We start from the raw sequence: 15,056 nt of genomic DNA, 5'->3' as shown, positions 1-15,056 counted from the left end.
ATTCTTAACATCGTCACAGGTTTCTTTCTTTTGCGAGGAAAAATGATCAAAACACCCTCTCTTGCTTTAGTAAATTGATTATTTAATATCATCAGCTATGATCAAACGTATTTCCATCTCGTTTACAATCAGTAAAGAATAAAAGCACTCAATGATTTAAGAAAAAGATGGCCATATATTAAAGGATTTAGTTTACAGATAGTTTACGAATCAATAATGTTAGTAAAACGTTTTCATTGAATTATATTATTTAATTTTCCTATAATAGTAACATTATCGCTATAGTAATAAAATATTTTATTAATTAAGATTTTGGTTTGTAAAATATTTTGATGGGCTGAAACTAGCCCTCGCCATTCATTAATTGCAATTAGGGTATAATTGTAATTTTGATTGGTCAAAGCTACCAATCAACAGTTATATTTTACAGGAGGATGGGGGCAATGTACACCCATTTAATAAATTTAAGAGACTAGTTTGATAGGCTTGAGTTGAATAACTATATCAGAATAATTATTACGTATGAGCTTAAGTCAAATAACTACCTCGGAAGAATTATTCCTAATTATCTTGAGTTGAATAACAATCTTGGAATAATTATTCCGTATGAGCTTAAGTCAAATTAACTACCCCGGAAGAACTATTTTGTATAAGCTTGAGTGGAATAACTATCTCGGAATAATTATTCCGTATGAGCTTAAGTCAAATAATTTTCTCGGAAAAATTATTCCGTCTAAGCTTAGGTTAAATAATTATCTTGAAATAATTATTCCGTATGAGCTTAAATCAAATAATCATCTCGGAAACATTATTCCGCATGAGCTTAAATTAAGGAATTCTCCCGGAAAAATTATCCCATATAAGCTTAACGAAAAACAACTTCTCAATAAGAATTGGTTCAAGAGTAAGGGGAAAATAATGCCCCAAGGGAATTATTCCGAACTCATGAAAAATAATTCAAAGACAAAAATTATTCCGAGATTCCGGTACATAAGTCCCCAAAAGGATTACTCCATGCTTAAGGAAAGCAATTCGTCAACAAGAATTATTCCGAGCTCCAGATAAATAATTCCGCAGCACCAACTACCCAATGAAAGCTAAAAGAAATAATTTTCCCAAAAGGATTATTCTGTATAGTATAAGAGAACACGATTCTTCCACAGGAATGATTTTGTAAATAATTCTTCCGAGAGCAAAGTTATTTCCGATGAACATAAATAAATTATAAGGAAGAGAAATTATCCACCGTCCACCTGTTTTTTCCCACTTTTTAAAAAATACACAATTCTTTTTTTTTTAGTTAGAATCCACCTAAAGTTACATTTTTTTTTCACTTTTCCACTTTCGTTTGGAGACCGTTAAGAAAACTAACGAAATGTTATTTAAATGATTTTTTTACCTTCAAATGTAAAAGATAAATTATCCACCGACCACCTTTTTTTGTACTTTTTCAAAAATACACAATTCTTAATTCTTTTTTTTTTTTTTGCTGAACTCCACTTGAAGTTATATTGTTTTGCACCTATCCACCATTGTGCCATTATAAAATGATAATTTTACCCTTATGATGTTAGCAAAGTTCTAATGATGTTATAATGAGAGCGAACCAATGAAAAAAATATTAACTTCAGGTGGAGCACTGCAAAAAAAAATTGTGTATTTTTGAAAACTGGTGAAAAACAGGTGGTCGGTGGATAATTTTCCTATAAGAATATGATTCTCTACCAATACTTATAAATAAAGAATATATAAGGCTTTCCTAAAAGCTTCATGGAAACATATATATATGTACACAACTTAAAAGAATCATTCCACACGCAAAGGCAGTACAGAAACAAAAACTGTATATACAGCAAATCCAAGTTGCAAACAAACACAAGTCTTACATAAAAGATCCGCACTTCTACAAAAATCCCGAAGAGCCAAAATAACAAAGAAAAACAAGAACTCTTACTACATAAAACCTAAAGGTAATGTCCTTCATGAGCAAATACAAAGTCAAATAGAAATCTACTAACTCATGGAACTCCACCTTTCGCACCCTTTGAAGTACTAGCACCGGTACCTCCATCCTCACCATCCTCTGGATCCGAGTCAGGAATCACACTTTCTCCATAACCATCCTCATCATCATCGGAACTAATCCCACCTTTCTCACTTAAATCAATAGTAGAAACATCCTTGCCAAGATGGCGCAACAACCACCTGGGCTCATAACCAATCGACTTGTCGAACTCTCGAGGCTTCACATCATTCTTACAACGGCCACCATGCCACCCACGGCGATAGTACAACCGGAACAATTGTACCTCCCTTGGAAGTTCTTATAGTAGTAGGAACTACTTCTTCCACAACCATGCCCTGCTTTCCGCACTCAACATTCTCAAAGGAGAAGTTCCACTGGAGAAAGCAGCTACACAATTAAAACAAAACATGAAGTCAGATAAGAATAAATGGAAAAACCAATAATAAAAGGAAATTCATAAAAATCCAACACTTACCATCGTTTCTCCACTTTTGATTTCTTTCTACATGAGCATTGTTGTCTTCTCTGTCACCGGAAAAAGCTTCCTTAGTCGAGCAGCTCTTAGATAAAATTTCCTTGCAACCAATCTTATGGTCCTCTTTCGTCACTACTCCTTTGGTGGATCGAAAAAGATATTCATCATGATTTTCTGAAAACTAAAAGGTATTAAGAGAATAATATATATTTATACATAAAATAACACACATAAACAGGAGCAAAGGAACTTATATACCATCGGATTCCGACTCATCAGAATTAGTTGGAAGAAGAACTTTGCTTAGCCCCTCATTTTGCACCCCTTTCAAAGGATCAGAATATTTCTCCTTTCGTGGACCAACATTTTCGGATTTCTCGCTATATGTTTTTTGTGTAGGATTAGCCATTGTCTTCCTACGCCCAGATGAAGCCCCCCAAATGGGAACAGCACATTTCTCCATAGATCGCTTCTTAGAAACCTCGCTAGCTTTGCTACTTTGTCTCTCAATAGGAATTTTCTCTCTAAGTTGTGCCTTCTTTTTATTAACCTTCCTTAGAATATATAATTCCTTAGACCCACAGGGAGGAGACCTTGGGTTCGATATAGGCTCCTTGGCCCCTAAGTCTATGATACGTGCCATTACTCATGGAGCCATGCAAGCCATTATTCACGCCATCATTCATGGAGCCATGCATGCACGTGTTACATTTAGTTGTGGGTTTTGTTCAATAATCCCGTGATGTGCTGATTTTCAGCGAAGTGGGAAGTTGGTTTCCTATTTTTTTTGGCATTGTTTGTTAATTTTCAGTATTGTAAAGACTATTATATATAGTCGGAAGTGTTTCAATAAAAAAGGAGGAAATTAAGAAAACCAAATCATCTCTTCTTTCTCTTCACTTCTTCCTTATAAATTCAAACATATCAGTGGTATCAGAGCCCGGTTCCAACCATGGACACTCGCGGCAAAACAAATGCAGAGTTCCGCAATGACGTCACCACGACTTTAGCTCGACATGAAGCAAGTTTTGACCAAGTTAATGCTGCCTTGCAAGCTGTGTTAACTGAACTTCAAGCTCTTCGTCACTCTCGGAACCCAAGTTCCAGCCAACCCGATACCAACCCATTTGCTCCTGAAGAAACCTCTCGTTCAAATGCTGTCAATGAACTTTCCATCCACCATGAGCGGCCCCATCACCACCTCAAGTTGGACTTTCCAAGGTTCAACGGCGAGGACCCAACCGGCTGGATTTACAAGGCAGAGCAATATTTTGATTTCAAAGATATTTCCCCAGACCAACAAGTTCAGCTAACATCTTTTCACTTAGAAGGAATTGCTTTACAGTGGCATAGGTGGTTGACAAAGTTTCGTGGGCCACTCACATGGGAAGAATTCACCAAGGCAGTACACCTCCGTTTTGGTCCAACAGATTACGAGGACCCATCAGAAGCTTTGACTCGCCTTAAACAAACCTCGTCGGTGGCCGCATATCAAGAAGCTTTCGAAAGACTCTCACACCGGGTTGATGGCTTACCGGAAAATTTCTTGATTGGTTGCTTTGTTGCAGGACTTCGCGATGACATCCGGTTGGACGTGAAAATTAAACAACCTCGGACATTGTTGGACACGATAGGTGTGGCGCGATTAATTGAGGAGAGAAACCAATTACAACAGAAACCGACCCAAGCAGCTTGCTCCCAATCCATTGTGATCACGCAAAGACCAGGACTCAACCCAACGGCTGGTGTTCTAGGACCCCCTCCAAACCAGCGCCCAAACCAAAATCCTGTGACACCGCCAGCAACATTCCGTCGTATCACCAATCAAGAGGCACGTGAAAGGCGTGAAAGGGGATTATGTTACTATTGTGATGAGAAGTTCACACCAGGCCACCGCTGCGAACGACCACAATTATTCATGATCGAAGACCTGCCCTATTTAGGAAGTGAGGATGTTAACGGCGTTCAATTCGAACAGGACACTCAAGAAACCATACCGGAGATTTCGTTTCATGCAATGGCAGGAACTGAACATACCCAGACCCTTCGCGTCTCGGGCAAGCTGAAAAATAAGGAAGTAACTGTATTGATAGATGGCGGCAGCACTCACAACTTCATTGATCAATCCATAGTCTCCAAATTTGGGTTACCAGTGGTCAGAGACAAGAAGCTTCAAGTTATGGTTGCAAACCGAGAAAAGATAGAGTGTGTTGGGCAGTGTCAAGCGCTCACGCTCATCATTCACGCTCTCCAAGAAGAAGTTCACCGGGATTCATTTTACAAAGATTTGCTTGAAAAGAGCCCTCCTCAATCACGTCACCAATTGTACCAACGAGATGGAGTTTGGTTTAAGCGCAACAGAATTTATCTTAGCCCCACCTCAACATTAATTCCAAAAATAATGGCGGATTGTCATTCATCTCCAATTGGTGGTCACTTTGGTTTCCATAAAACTCTCTCTCGAATCAAACATAACTTCCTTTGGTCTAATATGCGCCGATGGAAGACGCCACCTGGGAGAATGAATGGCGTTTCTCCAAGTCATTTCCTGATTTTGTCCTTGAGGACAAGGATCCTTGAGCGGGGAGGAATGATACGTGCCATTACTCATGGAGCCATGCAAGCCATTATTCACGCCATCATTCATGGAGCCATGCATGCACGTGTTACATTTAGTTGTGGGTTTTGTTCAATAATCCCGTGATGTGCTGATTTTCAGCGAAGTGGGAAGTTGGTTTCCTATTTTTTTTGGCATTGTTTGTTAATTTTCAGTATTGTAAAGACTATTATATATAGTCGGAAGTGTTTCAATAAAAAAGGAGGAAATTAAGAAAACCAAATCATCTCTTCTTTCTCTTCACTTCTTCCTTATAAATTCAAACATATCAGTCTATAGGAATCCCATCCGGAAGAGGAATGTCAGGATTCTCATCCTCACCAGCCACATATAAGTCAAGAATTTTCCTCGCATCCTCATTTATTTCATCGTTACTGGAAAGGCGAGCAAGACCAAGGGGAAAAACAATGTAGCCTCCTCCCAAACACAAGCTATCAACATGACGAACATAGTTAAATCAACCAACGCGTCTCAAACATTGACGTAAAATCAATTCTGTAATACACGAAAAATCCTTTCCCCAAAAATTCCTCTCCAAGTACGCCACTCGAGCACCCAATATAGGAGGATCAACAATAGGCCCAGCTTAAAAAAAAAGGTGAATAATGCAAATAACAAAACAAAAGGCATCCACATATAGCAAAACAAAAAGGAATACAAACTTATAGAGCTTCTTCCGAAAGGCATAACTGAGAACATAGGATTTCATATGCTCCCTCTTACACCAATAGCTAGTAACTATTACAGGACGATTGATTGACCACACCCTAAACTGGTCCTTTTTCATTGAAGAATGAATTTTGTAAAAAACACCATTATCCTCAAATCTCATGGTGGTGAACCATGAATCCCTTTCGTCCTTAGGACCGCTATAAAGTTTAAGTATATAACATATTAAGAAATCATACAAGGAGAGGAAATGGGATCCCTTAAGAGCTAAATTGGTGGCGGCAAAGGCTAGTAATAGTATTAGAACACAAGGGTTAATCATCAAGGGTGAAACTCCACAACGAGCAAAAAAATCCATAACCAGAGGAGGAATAGGAAATGATAATACCTCAGTTTGCAGGCAGTAAAGTAAAATCGACTCCCTGTCAATTTCGAGGTCCATAATATCAACATTATCCGCAAGCTCTCTCAACTGGACATCAAAGCCAAGGTCTGCATAATCCACAAATCGGTTAAATGAGAGCCTTCTACTCTAGGGGCAACCATGTTCTTGTCAAAAAAAAATTCAATCAATCAAAAATCAAATTGAGAAAAATTCAAAACCGAATAAAAAATAAAAGAGAGAGCATAAACAAAAAAAAAAACAAAAATGCAAAAGAACACGAGGAGAGGGAACACACACAAAAAAAAAAAGAGAGCAAAAGAAGGGACAAAAAGAAAGAAAACCGAGAGAGGAAACCGAAAAAAAAACAAACAAACAAACGGAGGTGAGAAAGAAGAACAAAAAATAAAATAATAATAATAATAATAAATAATGAATGAATGATTATGAAAAACGAGAAACGAAGCATGTTCTTAAACTTACTGGAAAAGCCTTGAGCTAAAGAAAGTGATGAAGAAATAGCCTTAAGCAAAAAAGTGATGAAAATAAGTAAAGGCCTTGGAGCCACGAAAAGTTACAGGAAGAAGAATTGTTGAAAAGTGTGAAAAATGAGATGAAGAAAAAGCAGTGATCTAGAAAGGGGGGGTTAAAATAATTATTTAAATAAATCCAAAAGGGCCAAAAGCCCAAGTAACCCGTTCCTAGAGAAGTTAAGAAAGGTATTTTTATTAAATGGTAATTAAATATTCACGTATAATGTGAATCTTAAAAAAAAAAAGGGTACGATGAATCCTATTGCTCTTAGAAAATATTTCGAGAAGAATAACATATAGTACAAAACCGCCACTTTTTGAATAAAGTATTATTAAATAAAAATACACTTGTGGGGGGAGTGATGTATGTGCCATAACTTAGAGACACCAAATTACACCACGTGTCTAAATAAAAAAGAAAGAAAAAATTATCCTGAAAAATTAAATAAGTAAATAAATTATATACAATCTATTCTGGAGAAAGTAACACTGGAACAAAATTCCCCTAGAACTTATGATAATAATTAAGAGCAAAAACTCATTTGAATTCTAGAATTTCGGGGTCTGAGAGAACCACGACTAATTCTGGGATTCTGGGGTTTAAAGGAACCACGCCCAAAATCATAGGAATAGGGAAGCACATAGGCATAGAATAAATGACGTGGGTCCAGAATAAATATATTTATTTCCCTACAAACAAATCCACGTCCACGTGTGCAATACTAGTGGGTGGCACGTGTCATCAAGGAGAGAGACTAAGGCAAAACTCTAGACCCATGTCATTCATCAACTATAAATAGGGATCATCTCACCAAGAAAGGGAGATCCCTCTAAAGCCAAAAAAATCATAATCTTGTTTATTGTTCTTACTTCCATTAGACCTTAAAATCAAATACTGACTTGGGCGTCGGAGTGCCTTTTTCAGGTACCCACCACGCCGGATTCGAGTTCAACACGTGTCACAAGTTCTCCACAAATCAAAAGTACATGTGAAGGTAAATTCTTGTTTCCTTCAGTCAAAAAAATAATATTCTTGCCAAAAATCTCTAATTACTTTGCACATCCATTGAATATATTTTTCTATTATTTATTTTATAAAGATAGAGGAATAGGCAAAGCTATATTAATTTTTTTATCACTTAACCTCCTTTACAACTTGAACTTTGGTGGTCAATCTTACTTGAAAACCTCTTCACTAAGTGCTTGAAGGCAATTTTTTTTTTTAAACTCCCACAACCATGGAGAGACTCAAGACCTTTCACATTATAAATATGAGAAGGCGGTGTCAGGCAACTTAGTTAATGAATCATATTTGATAATTACTTTTTAATATTGTCAAATTGACCTTCGAATAACTTTTTAGTCTTCCTAATTTTCCCTTGGCAGGACTTGCTAAATTATAGGTGCTTTAACTAGATTTTGCGGTGAGAAAAAAGGGAACAAAAACTTAGTTAAACGCAATAAATTTGTTGGTGAAGCAATACATTGCATAATCGAGGTGTGTTATTTACTTTTTGCCTTGTGTGGAACTTAAGAAAGAATGCAAGAGGTGGGGTTGATGAAAGGAATATGGATTTGGAGAGGATCAATTTCAAGGGGCTTTGTTCAAGAGAAAAAAGATAAGAGGTGAAGCCAATAGTGACTGGCGACCACATTCCGATACTTAAGTTAGTTTGAGATTATATGTTTGATGTTAGAACTTGCAAGCTCTAAAATGGAGATAGCTAGAGGTTGAAGAAAGCTTGGCCCTATATTGTGTGTGTATTTCAAGTGAATGAGAAAAATAAAACCTGAGTGTCTTTTTATGGAAAGCCTAGGGTGCCTAGCCACCATGTCACTGGTGTAATTTTATTGGGTTTTTTTCTCTCTCTCCACAAGGATATTCTTGTCCTTCGGCATTGAAATCATTCGAGCATCGAGAGCATGCTTAGAGGACAGGTAGGCTCATTATTTATACATTTTGTCCACATTTACACGTATTGGGCTCTATTGGGTGGTCTAACGTGCCTCTACAGAGGCTATCTTGCAATGGCTGACATGTTAGGTAAGGACAAATGGTCCCAACCATTTTGTGAGCTGCTTTAGCCTTTTTAAAGATGTAGCAGGTTGCTACCTCCTCCTTTTCAACAAAATGTTTTCTCATTGGTCCCCTATTTTCAGCTAAGGAATAAATAGTCTTTTTGGTGATAATGGCACTTCATGTGCTTGATATTTTGGATATTTTTTTTAATTTTTCTACTCTTGATATGGGGAAATTTTTATACCCTTCAAATCTCTCGTGTACCTGGTATTAGCCAACCTCCTCTTAGTGACCGTCCCATTACTAGTTTCTATTGATAGGTGGCATTCTCTTATTAGCCTTCCATTTCTTCCCTCAAAAAAAGGAATCGTCTAGCAATTTTACTAGATATTGTTGGTCTCTAAGTTGTGTTTAAGATATACGCAGCTTTTTCATTTTGGTTACGTTCCCTTGTATTTTATTTTTGATGTTTTTAGCATATTAATTCTTCCTATTTTAGTAATTTCACCTAAAGTCACTTTACATTTAAAAATAAAATTAGTTAGTGGCTGTTCAAATGAATTTTTTAAGTGCATTTATACAATACAAATTGTATTTCAATTCATATTATTTATATATACGGGAGTGTAGCATTTCAATTCATATTAGTTTTTAATTAACTAGGGGTTATTTATTTCAAAAATGTTGAGCGAAACAGTACTATCGTAATTTAATTTTTTGGAGCTATATACGTAAAGAATGGAACATAAATTCTGCTACTTGATTCAATTAAACACCAGTTTCAAATCCAAATGGAGGAAATGGTTCGTAGAAATTAAATAAAATGGAAATGGCCATGGAATCATGCAAGCCAAGTTAAAACATAAATAACACCTAAACTTCAAATCCAAAGACCTTGCAAATATAAAAGCACCTGCATTCTACCTCCAGTAAGATTATTTCATGATTTAAATTTCAACTGCAACCAATACAAACAGTTTCAAATTTTCATATTATTATTTCTCCAATTGAGAGTATCCTTTATTACGAGATTAATTAAAATAACTCTAGGAGACATAGGTATAACCAGGGAAAAATTTAGTATTTAGCCTATCAAATGGGTTTCAGAAAATTTTATTTAGTTAATCATACGAATTCAAAACTGGAGACATACGAACTAATTGGTTTGGGTTTTGCAGTGCCCTCCCCGTCTCTACCATTTTTGAAAAAAAAATCAGGTTTTAACTTCACCATTAAAAAGTTCTTGAAAGATCAATATTAAAATAAAGATAACAGTGAACTTATTAATTGAATGCCTATATATATATATATTGGCATTTAATTGTGTATGAATGTATGTGTGTATGCATGCATGCATGCATGTATGTATGTATATTTTGAAGATCAATTCTTATACAATTAGTAGAAAGAAAAAGTGAAAATGCAAAAACTTCAAATTATTAAGAGAAAATAATTGTCAACATAGACAAATGAACTTGTAATTTGAACCAAGACATAGAGTATTAAAGCTTTGTTTAATATTGAGGTTGGGTAACTATAGCTTTTATACTATAGTAATAAAGTGTTTGGTGAATACTAATTATTGTGTCTTGAAAGTTAAATTGATTTGATCTACGACTTATATGATGAAGAACACATAATATCTTTACTATTTTTGTCAAAATTATTATTTAAGAGTTATATTAATTACACACTATTAACTTTTATTTTGTAGTTATAATTTTTTTTAATGGTAGTTGTGCCTTAAAAGTTAAGGCATTTTAATACCAAATTGGACCTTAAATTTGCCACTTCAACAAAATATATAGATAAAATTATCTTGGGGACATTCTCATAATTAGAAAACACTACTGCACTGTACCAGTCAGTGTTACATAACGCAACTCCAATACACTTCAAGAACAAAAACTCAAGGTTAGGGTAGACTAGCTCTTGAATTTGACAAAAAATAATAAGAACTTAGCAAAATTCCTGCTGATTTCCTGAAAGTTTCTTTTTAAACACGGTCTCCGTTGGCCCGTTTAGTCGTTGATATGTTGAGAAGGTGTTTTAGGGCGTTGATCAGGAGTTGAAGGTGTTTTTGATTTGCATGTTTTCAGAAGCAGTTAAATGAATTTTGAAAGGCCAGTTTTTGGCAAACCATCTTTCGCAATTTTCATAAAGTGTTTTTGGGAAATACTCTGTATATAGGCGGGAAACCAGCGACGTATATTCTGATGGTCAACCCGAATGGGAACTAGATCAGTTTGCACTGCTGGTATAACATCCTTGGGTAAGGACCCTTGTGTTTTACCAGGCATTTAGAGGAGTAGATGAGAATGGCAAAGAGTCGAGCACGGCCTATAGGGAAACAAAGATTGTTGATCAAGCCAGAGTAATTTATAAATTTATTGTAAAAAATATTTGTGTGAATGTCAATGCATATAAATGAGGAAAAAAGCATGAATATCAAGCAATGCAATATCAAACTCTTATATATTTATAATGAAAAAATGACAACAATGTAAAAGACAAACTTATAATATAAATTATTAAGATTGTAGCATACAAAGTTATTTATGAAATTCTATTCAATTTCGTTGATAGAAAAGGTGGAATTTTTTAATACGCAATTTGATATAACAAGAAGAAAAAGAGCAAGTATAACCGTGAAGGAAATAAATCATATGAAAATTTTGCTAATTGTTACTATGTGCCATTTTTTAACTTTCTAATACTAACAACGATGTTATAATTTACTGATATATTTTTCCTTCAATTAGACGAAATTATTGTAAGAAAAACAAACACAGTGAGATAACAATGTATACAGTAGCTAAACAACGAAAACCAGCTACTGGAAATGACAAATGAAAACAGAGAGCAAAACATAAGAGAAAGGAAACCGAAACAGAAAAATAAAATGGAACCCAAGGCCTGCACAGGGAGTATCTTTAAAACAGATTTACCACCTACTGGAGTGCTTTAGGTCTGTTGGTAATTGTTTCCCAAGATACAACGGGCACGAATTTCCGGCTAAGCACGGGGTGGAAATTCCGGCGAACCACAACAACGAACTCGATTAGAGAAAACAGATGACGAAGAAGGAGGAAGGAAAAACAAGTGAGCTTTGTGCTGGTTTTTCGAGTGTCCAAAAAAAGAAGAGGAGGTGCCTTTTTATAGTCATGTGAGGATGTAACAGCTGTTTTATATTAAATTTCTGAATTCAATTCAAAAATTGAATTGCATAACAGCACGAAATAATTGTAAAACTGTTACAACTCGTTTGAATTCAAAGAGGTGTGAAACTGTTAAAAAAATTCAAAAGGAAATTAAAAACGTGCCATGCAAGCTTGGGTGATTTTGGGCTCACATTCGTGTACGCAGGACGCGCAGGCGCACACGAGTTCAACCAAATCAGTCTTAGATTTGCACCCTCCCTGCGCACGCGCGTGTGGAGAGAGCCTCTATCCTTATAATTCTTATTCATGTATGGTTAAGTGTTTATATATAAACACTAATCCCTAAGCTTCTTTTTCTCATGTGGGATAAGTCTCATTTCCTTTCAAATTTTCAACTTCAAGGGTGAACTTTGAGAGATAATTTCTCATTCACCCAAGCACCATTTTGAGAAAATAAAATTATATTTTTGAAGTATTAACGGAATAGAATCCAAACCTCACAAGGATTCTCACTTTCTCTAAGTGGGACCCACTCAAAATGTGTCCTCAAAATAGCATGATATGCTATTTTTTCAACAATCCCCCACATGAATGAAAATTGGCAGTAAAAATAGGAAAACTGCTAAATTTTGACCTCAAAACCATTTTTTACTTTAATGATCGAGTTTATTGGATTGATACCTAGCACATGATAGGTAGGTGTTATCCTTTGAACCATTCCTTATAATAGTATAATTACTTTACTAGCTAATCAGTAGACGTGATGTCTTTGAACTATTCTGCCATTAGTGTAAACGATCATATACTATACATAGGTATTTCTCTTAACACTGTTGAGTTCTAATGGTTATGTTTGTTTTGGCCTTGAACATCTACCTAGTTCTGCAAGAGTTTCTAAGAGCTGAACTCATAATAGCTCCCTTTGAAGCGACCCCACTTCTCTCTCACATAGGTGACATCTTAATTAAAAGTAACCTGCATTACTCCGCTCAAATTTTCCGACGCATAAGAATCATTAAGAGCCTAGCTCAACCTTATTCCCCACGGGCATCACTGTTTCATCATAGGAATGGTCAATGAGTTAATCCTCTCAAGAGAATGACCCCCACAGTGATCCAACTTTAGTCTTTAACAAATAGGTTGTCTTATTGAACCTAGATCTTGGGATCTCCAGTCAACTAGGCTGGGTTTTCCTTCGTTATTGACTAATCATTCTATGGGTTTTAATCTCATTCCCCTCGATGATTTTTCTACTAGCTCTCTATTTAACCCTTTGGTTAGCGAATCCGCAATGTTATCTTTTGACCTCACATAGTCAATAGAAATAACTCCAATAGAAATAAGTTGTCTAATGATATTATGTCTATGACATATGTATCTAGACTTACCATTATACATATTGTTTTGTGCCCTATCGATAGCTGATTGACTATCACAATGTATATAAATTGTAGGCACAGGCTTTGGCCACTTTGGAATACCTTCTAAAAAATTGCGTAGCCATTCTGCTTCTTCACCACATTTATCTAATGCAATGAATTCAGATTCCATTATAGATCTAGCAATTACTGTCTATTTAGAAGATCTCTATGATACAGCTGCACCTGCTAGTGTAAACACGTAGTCACTAGTAGATTTTGAATCTTTTACATCAGATATCCAGTTAGCATCACTAAATCCTTCTAATACTTCTGGATACCTAGTATAGTGCAGTCCATAATTATGAGTGTATCGAAGATACCTAATTACTCTTACGATTGCTTTCCAGTAATCAGTTCCTGGATTACTCATATATCTACTAAGTTTACTTACCGTATAGGTTAGATCTGGTCTGGTACAATTTGTTAAGTACATCAGACTGCCTATTATTCTAGCATATTTTACTTGAGAAATACATTCTCCTCTGTTTTGCGATAGATGGATACTAGTATTTAATGGAGTTTTAAACATAGTATGATCATCTTTATTAAATTTTCCAAGAATTTTATCTACATAATGAGTTTGACTTAGAATAAGTCCATTAGAAGCCCTTGAGATTTTAATTCCCAAAATGACATCTGCAAGACCCATGTCTTTCATGTCAAACTTAGACTTCAACATATTCTTAGTAGATTTAATCATGTCATCATCACTCCCAACAATGAGCATGTCATCAACATATAAACATAAAATGATATAGCCATTTTACGTTTCTCTGACATAAACACATTTGTCACACTCGTTGATCTTAAAGCCACTTGTGATCATCGTATGATCAAATTTCTCATGCCACTGTTTCAGTGCTTGTTTCAAGCCATATAATGACTTTACCAATTTACAAACTTTCTTTTCTTGTCCTGAAGCTATAAAACCATCAGGTTGCTCCATGTAGATTTTTTCATCTGAATCTCCATTTAGAAAAGTCGTCTTTACATCCATTTGATGTATCTCTAGATTGCACAAAGCTGCAACTGCTATTTGAAATATAAGTGTGCAACCCAAGATGGGGGGTGAATTGGAAATTTAAAAATTATCCTAGTAAATCCACACAACAAGCAATCTAATGTCTTAATAGAAATTGAAAGCAATAAGTTCGTTCAATCAACGCACAATAATTAAAGTGCAAGGGAAGAGAAAGCAAACTCAAGGATTTTTACGTGGTTCGGCAATCCCCGCCTACATCCACGCCTCCAAGCACACTGGGCTTGAGGATTTCACTATCCAAGCCTTTCCAAGGCTTCAACAATTACAATTGACTTCGAGGTGTCAATAAACCTTTACAACAAAGAGATTATCTCTCAATCTCTTCACTCAAGTGTCTCACACACTCAAACTCTTACAAATGAATTGAAGAAATGAAAGATACAATGAAACTCACTCAATGAGTAGATATTCAAAGATGAAGAACAATGAATGATTCAATGAATTGTGTTTTGCAAGTTATAAGCTCAAGATATCATGTGTGCCTTTTGTTTTTACTTGTTGGAGAGATCCAAAATGAGTTGGATTTGAGTTCTTATAGCTTGAGCTCGAAAACTAGTTGTTACTCACATTCTGGGATATCCGGTTTGCCATTTTATGGAATCCGGTAAGCCGGATTTATGTTACCGTTAAGGCAAAATTCAAAATTTTGCCTAACCGGCTTGCCGGATTCGAAATCCGGTAAGCCGTTTTCGTTCTGATGCTTACTGCCC

General features: G+C 35.7%; 1 protein-coding gene and 1 long non-coding RNA gene across 3 annotated transcripts; both read right to left on the bottom strand.

The window, feature by feature from the left end:
• Positions 1 to 1,831: 1,831 nt before the first annotated feature.
• LOC102628598 (uncharacterized) lies at positions 1,832 to 3,159 on the bottom strand. 2 transcript variants are annotated; one of them, XM_025092450.2, is made up of 3 exons: positions 2,760 to 3,159; positions 2,502 to 2,675; positions 1,832 to 2,413 (listed from the first exon to the last, which is right to left on the bottom strand). In XM_025092450.2, exons 1-3 carry the CDS (start codon positions 3,142 to 3,144, stop codon positions 2,340 to 2,342), a joined length of 633 nt encoding a protein of 210 aa, XP_024948218.2. In that variant the 5' UTR covers positions 3,145 to 3,159; the 3' UTR covers positions 1,832 to 2,339. The 2 variants fall into 2 exon arrangements, with proteins under 2 accessions (XP_024948218.2, XP_052297190.1); XM_052441230.1 differs by having other exon boundaries at positions 2,502 to 2,639.
• A 2,208-nt stretch (positions 3,160 to 5,367) lies between these two features.
• LOC127899139 (uncharacterized) lies at positions 5,368 to 6,812 on the bottom strand. The gene is made up of 3 exons (XR_008050966.1): positions 6,653 to 6,812; positions 6,176 to 6,279; positions 5,368 to 5,549 (listed from the first exon to the last, which is right to left on the bottom strand). It is a non-coding gene; the product is annotated as an uncharacterized LOC127899139 (long non-coding RNA).
• Between the last annotated feature and the right edge of the window lie 8,244 nt (positions 6,813 to 15,056).

This window comes from Citrus sinensis, chromosome 1, assembly GCF_022201045.2.
Source record: "Citrus sinensis cultivar Valencia sweet orange chromosome 1, DVS_A1.0, whole genome shotgun sequence".
In the NCBI taxonomy this organism is placed as follows: domain Eukaryota; kingdom Viridiplantae; phylum Streptophyta; class Magnoliopsida; order Sapindales; family Rutaceae; genus Citrus; species Citrus sinensis.
This window is presented reverse-complemented; position numbering and strand designations above follow the sequence as displayed.

What these genes read in the sequence shown, in the direction of transcription:
- LOC102628598 (XM_025092450.2), bottom strand. Translation starts at nt 3,144, where the DNA reads ATGGCACGTATCATAGACTTAGGGGCCAAGGAGCCTATATCGAACCCA. An exon ending in TGATGAGTCGGAATCCGATG is followed by an intron (nt 2,676 to 2,759) that starts GTATATAAGTTC and finishes TTTAGTTTTCAG; the next exon opens with AAAATCATGATGAATATCTT. An exon ending in TCAAAAGTGGAGAAACGATG is followed by an intron (nt 2,414 to 2,501) that starts GTAAGTGTTGGA and finishes TTAATTGTGTAG; the next exon opens with CTGCTTTCTCCAGTGGAACT.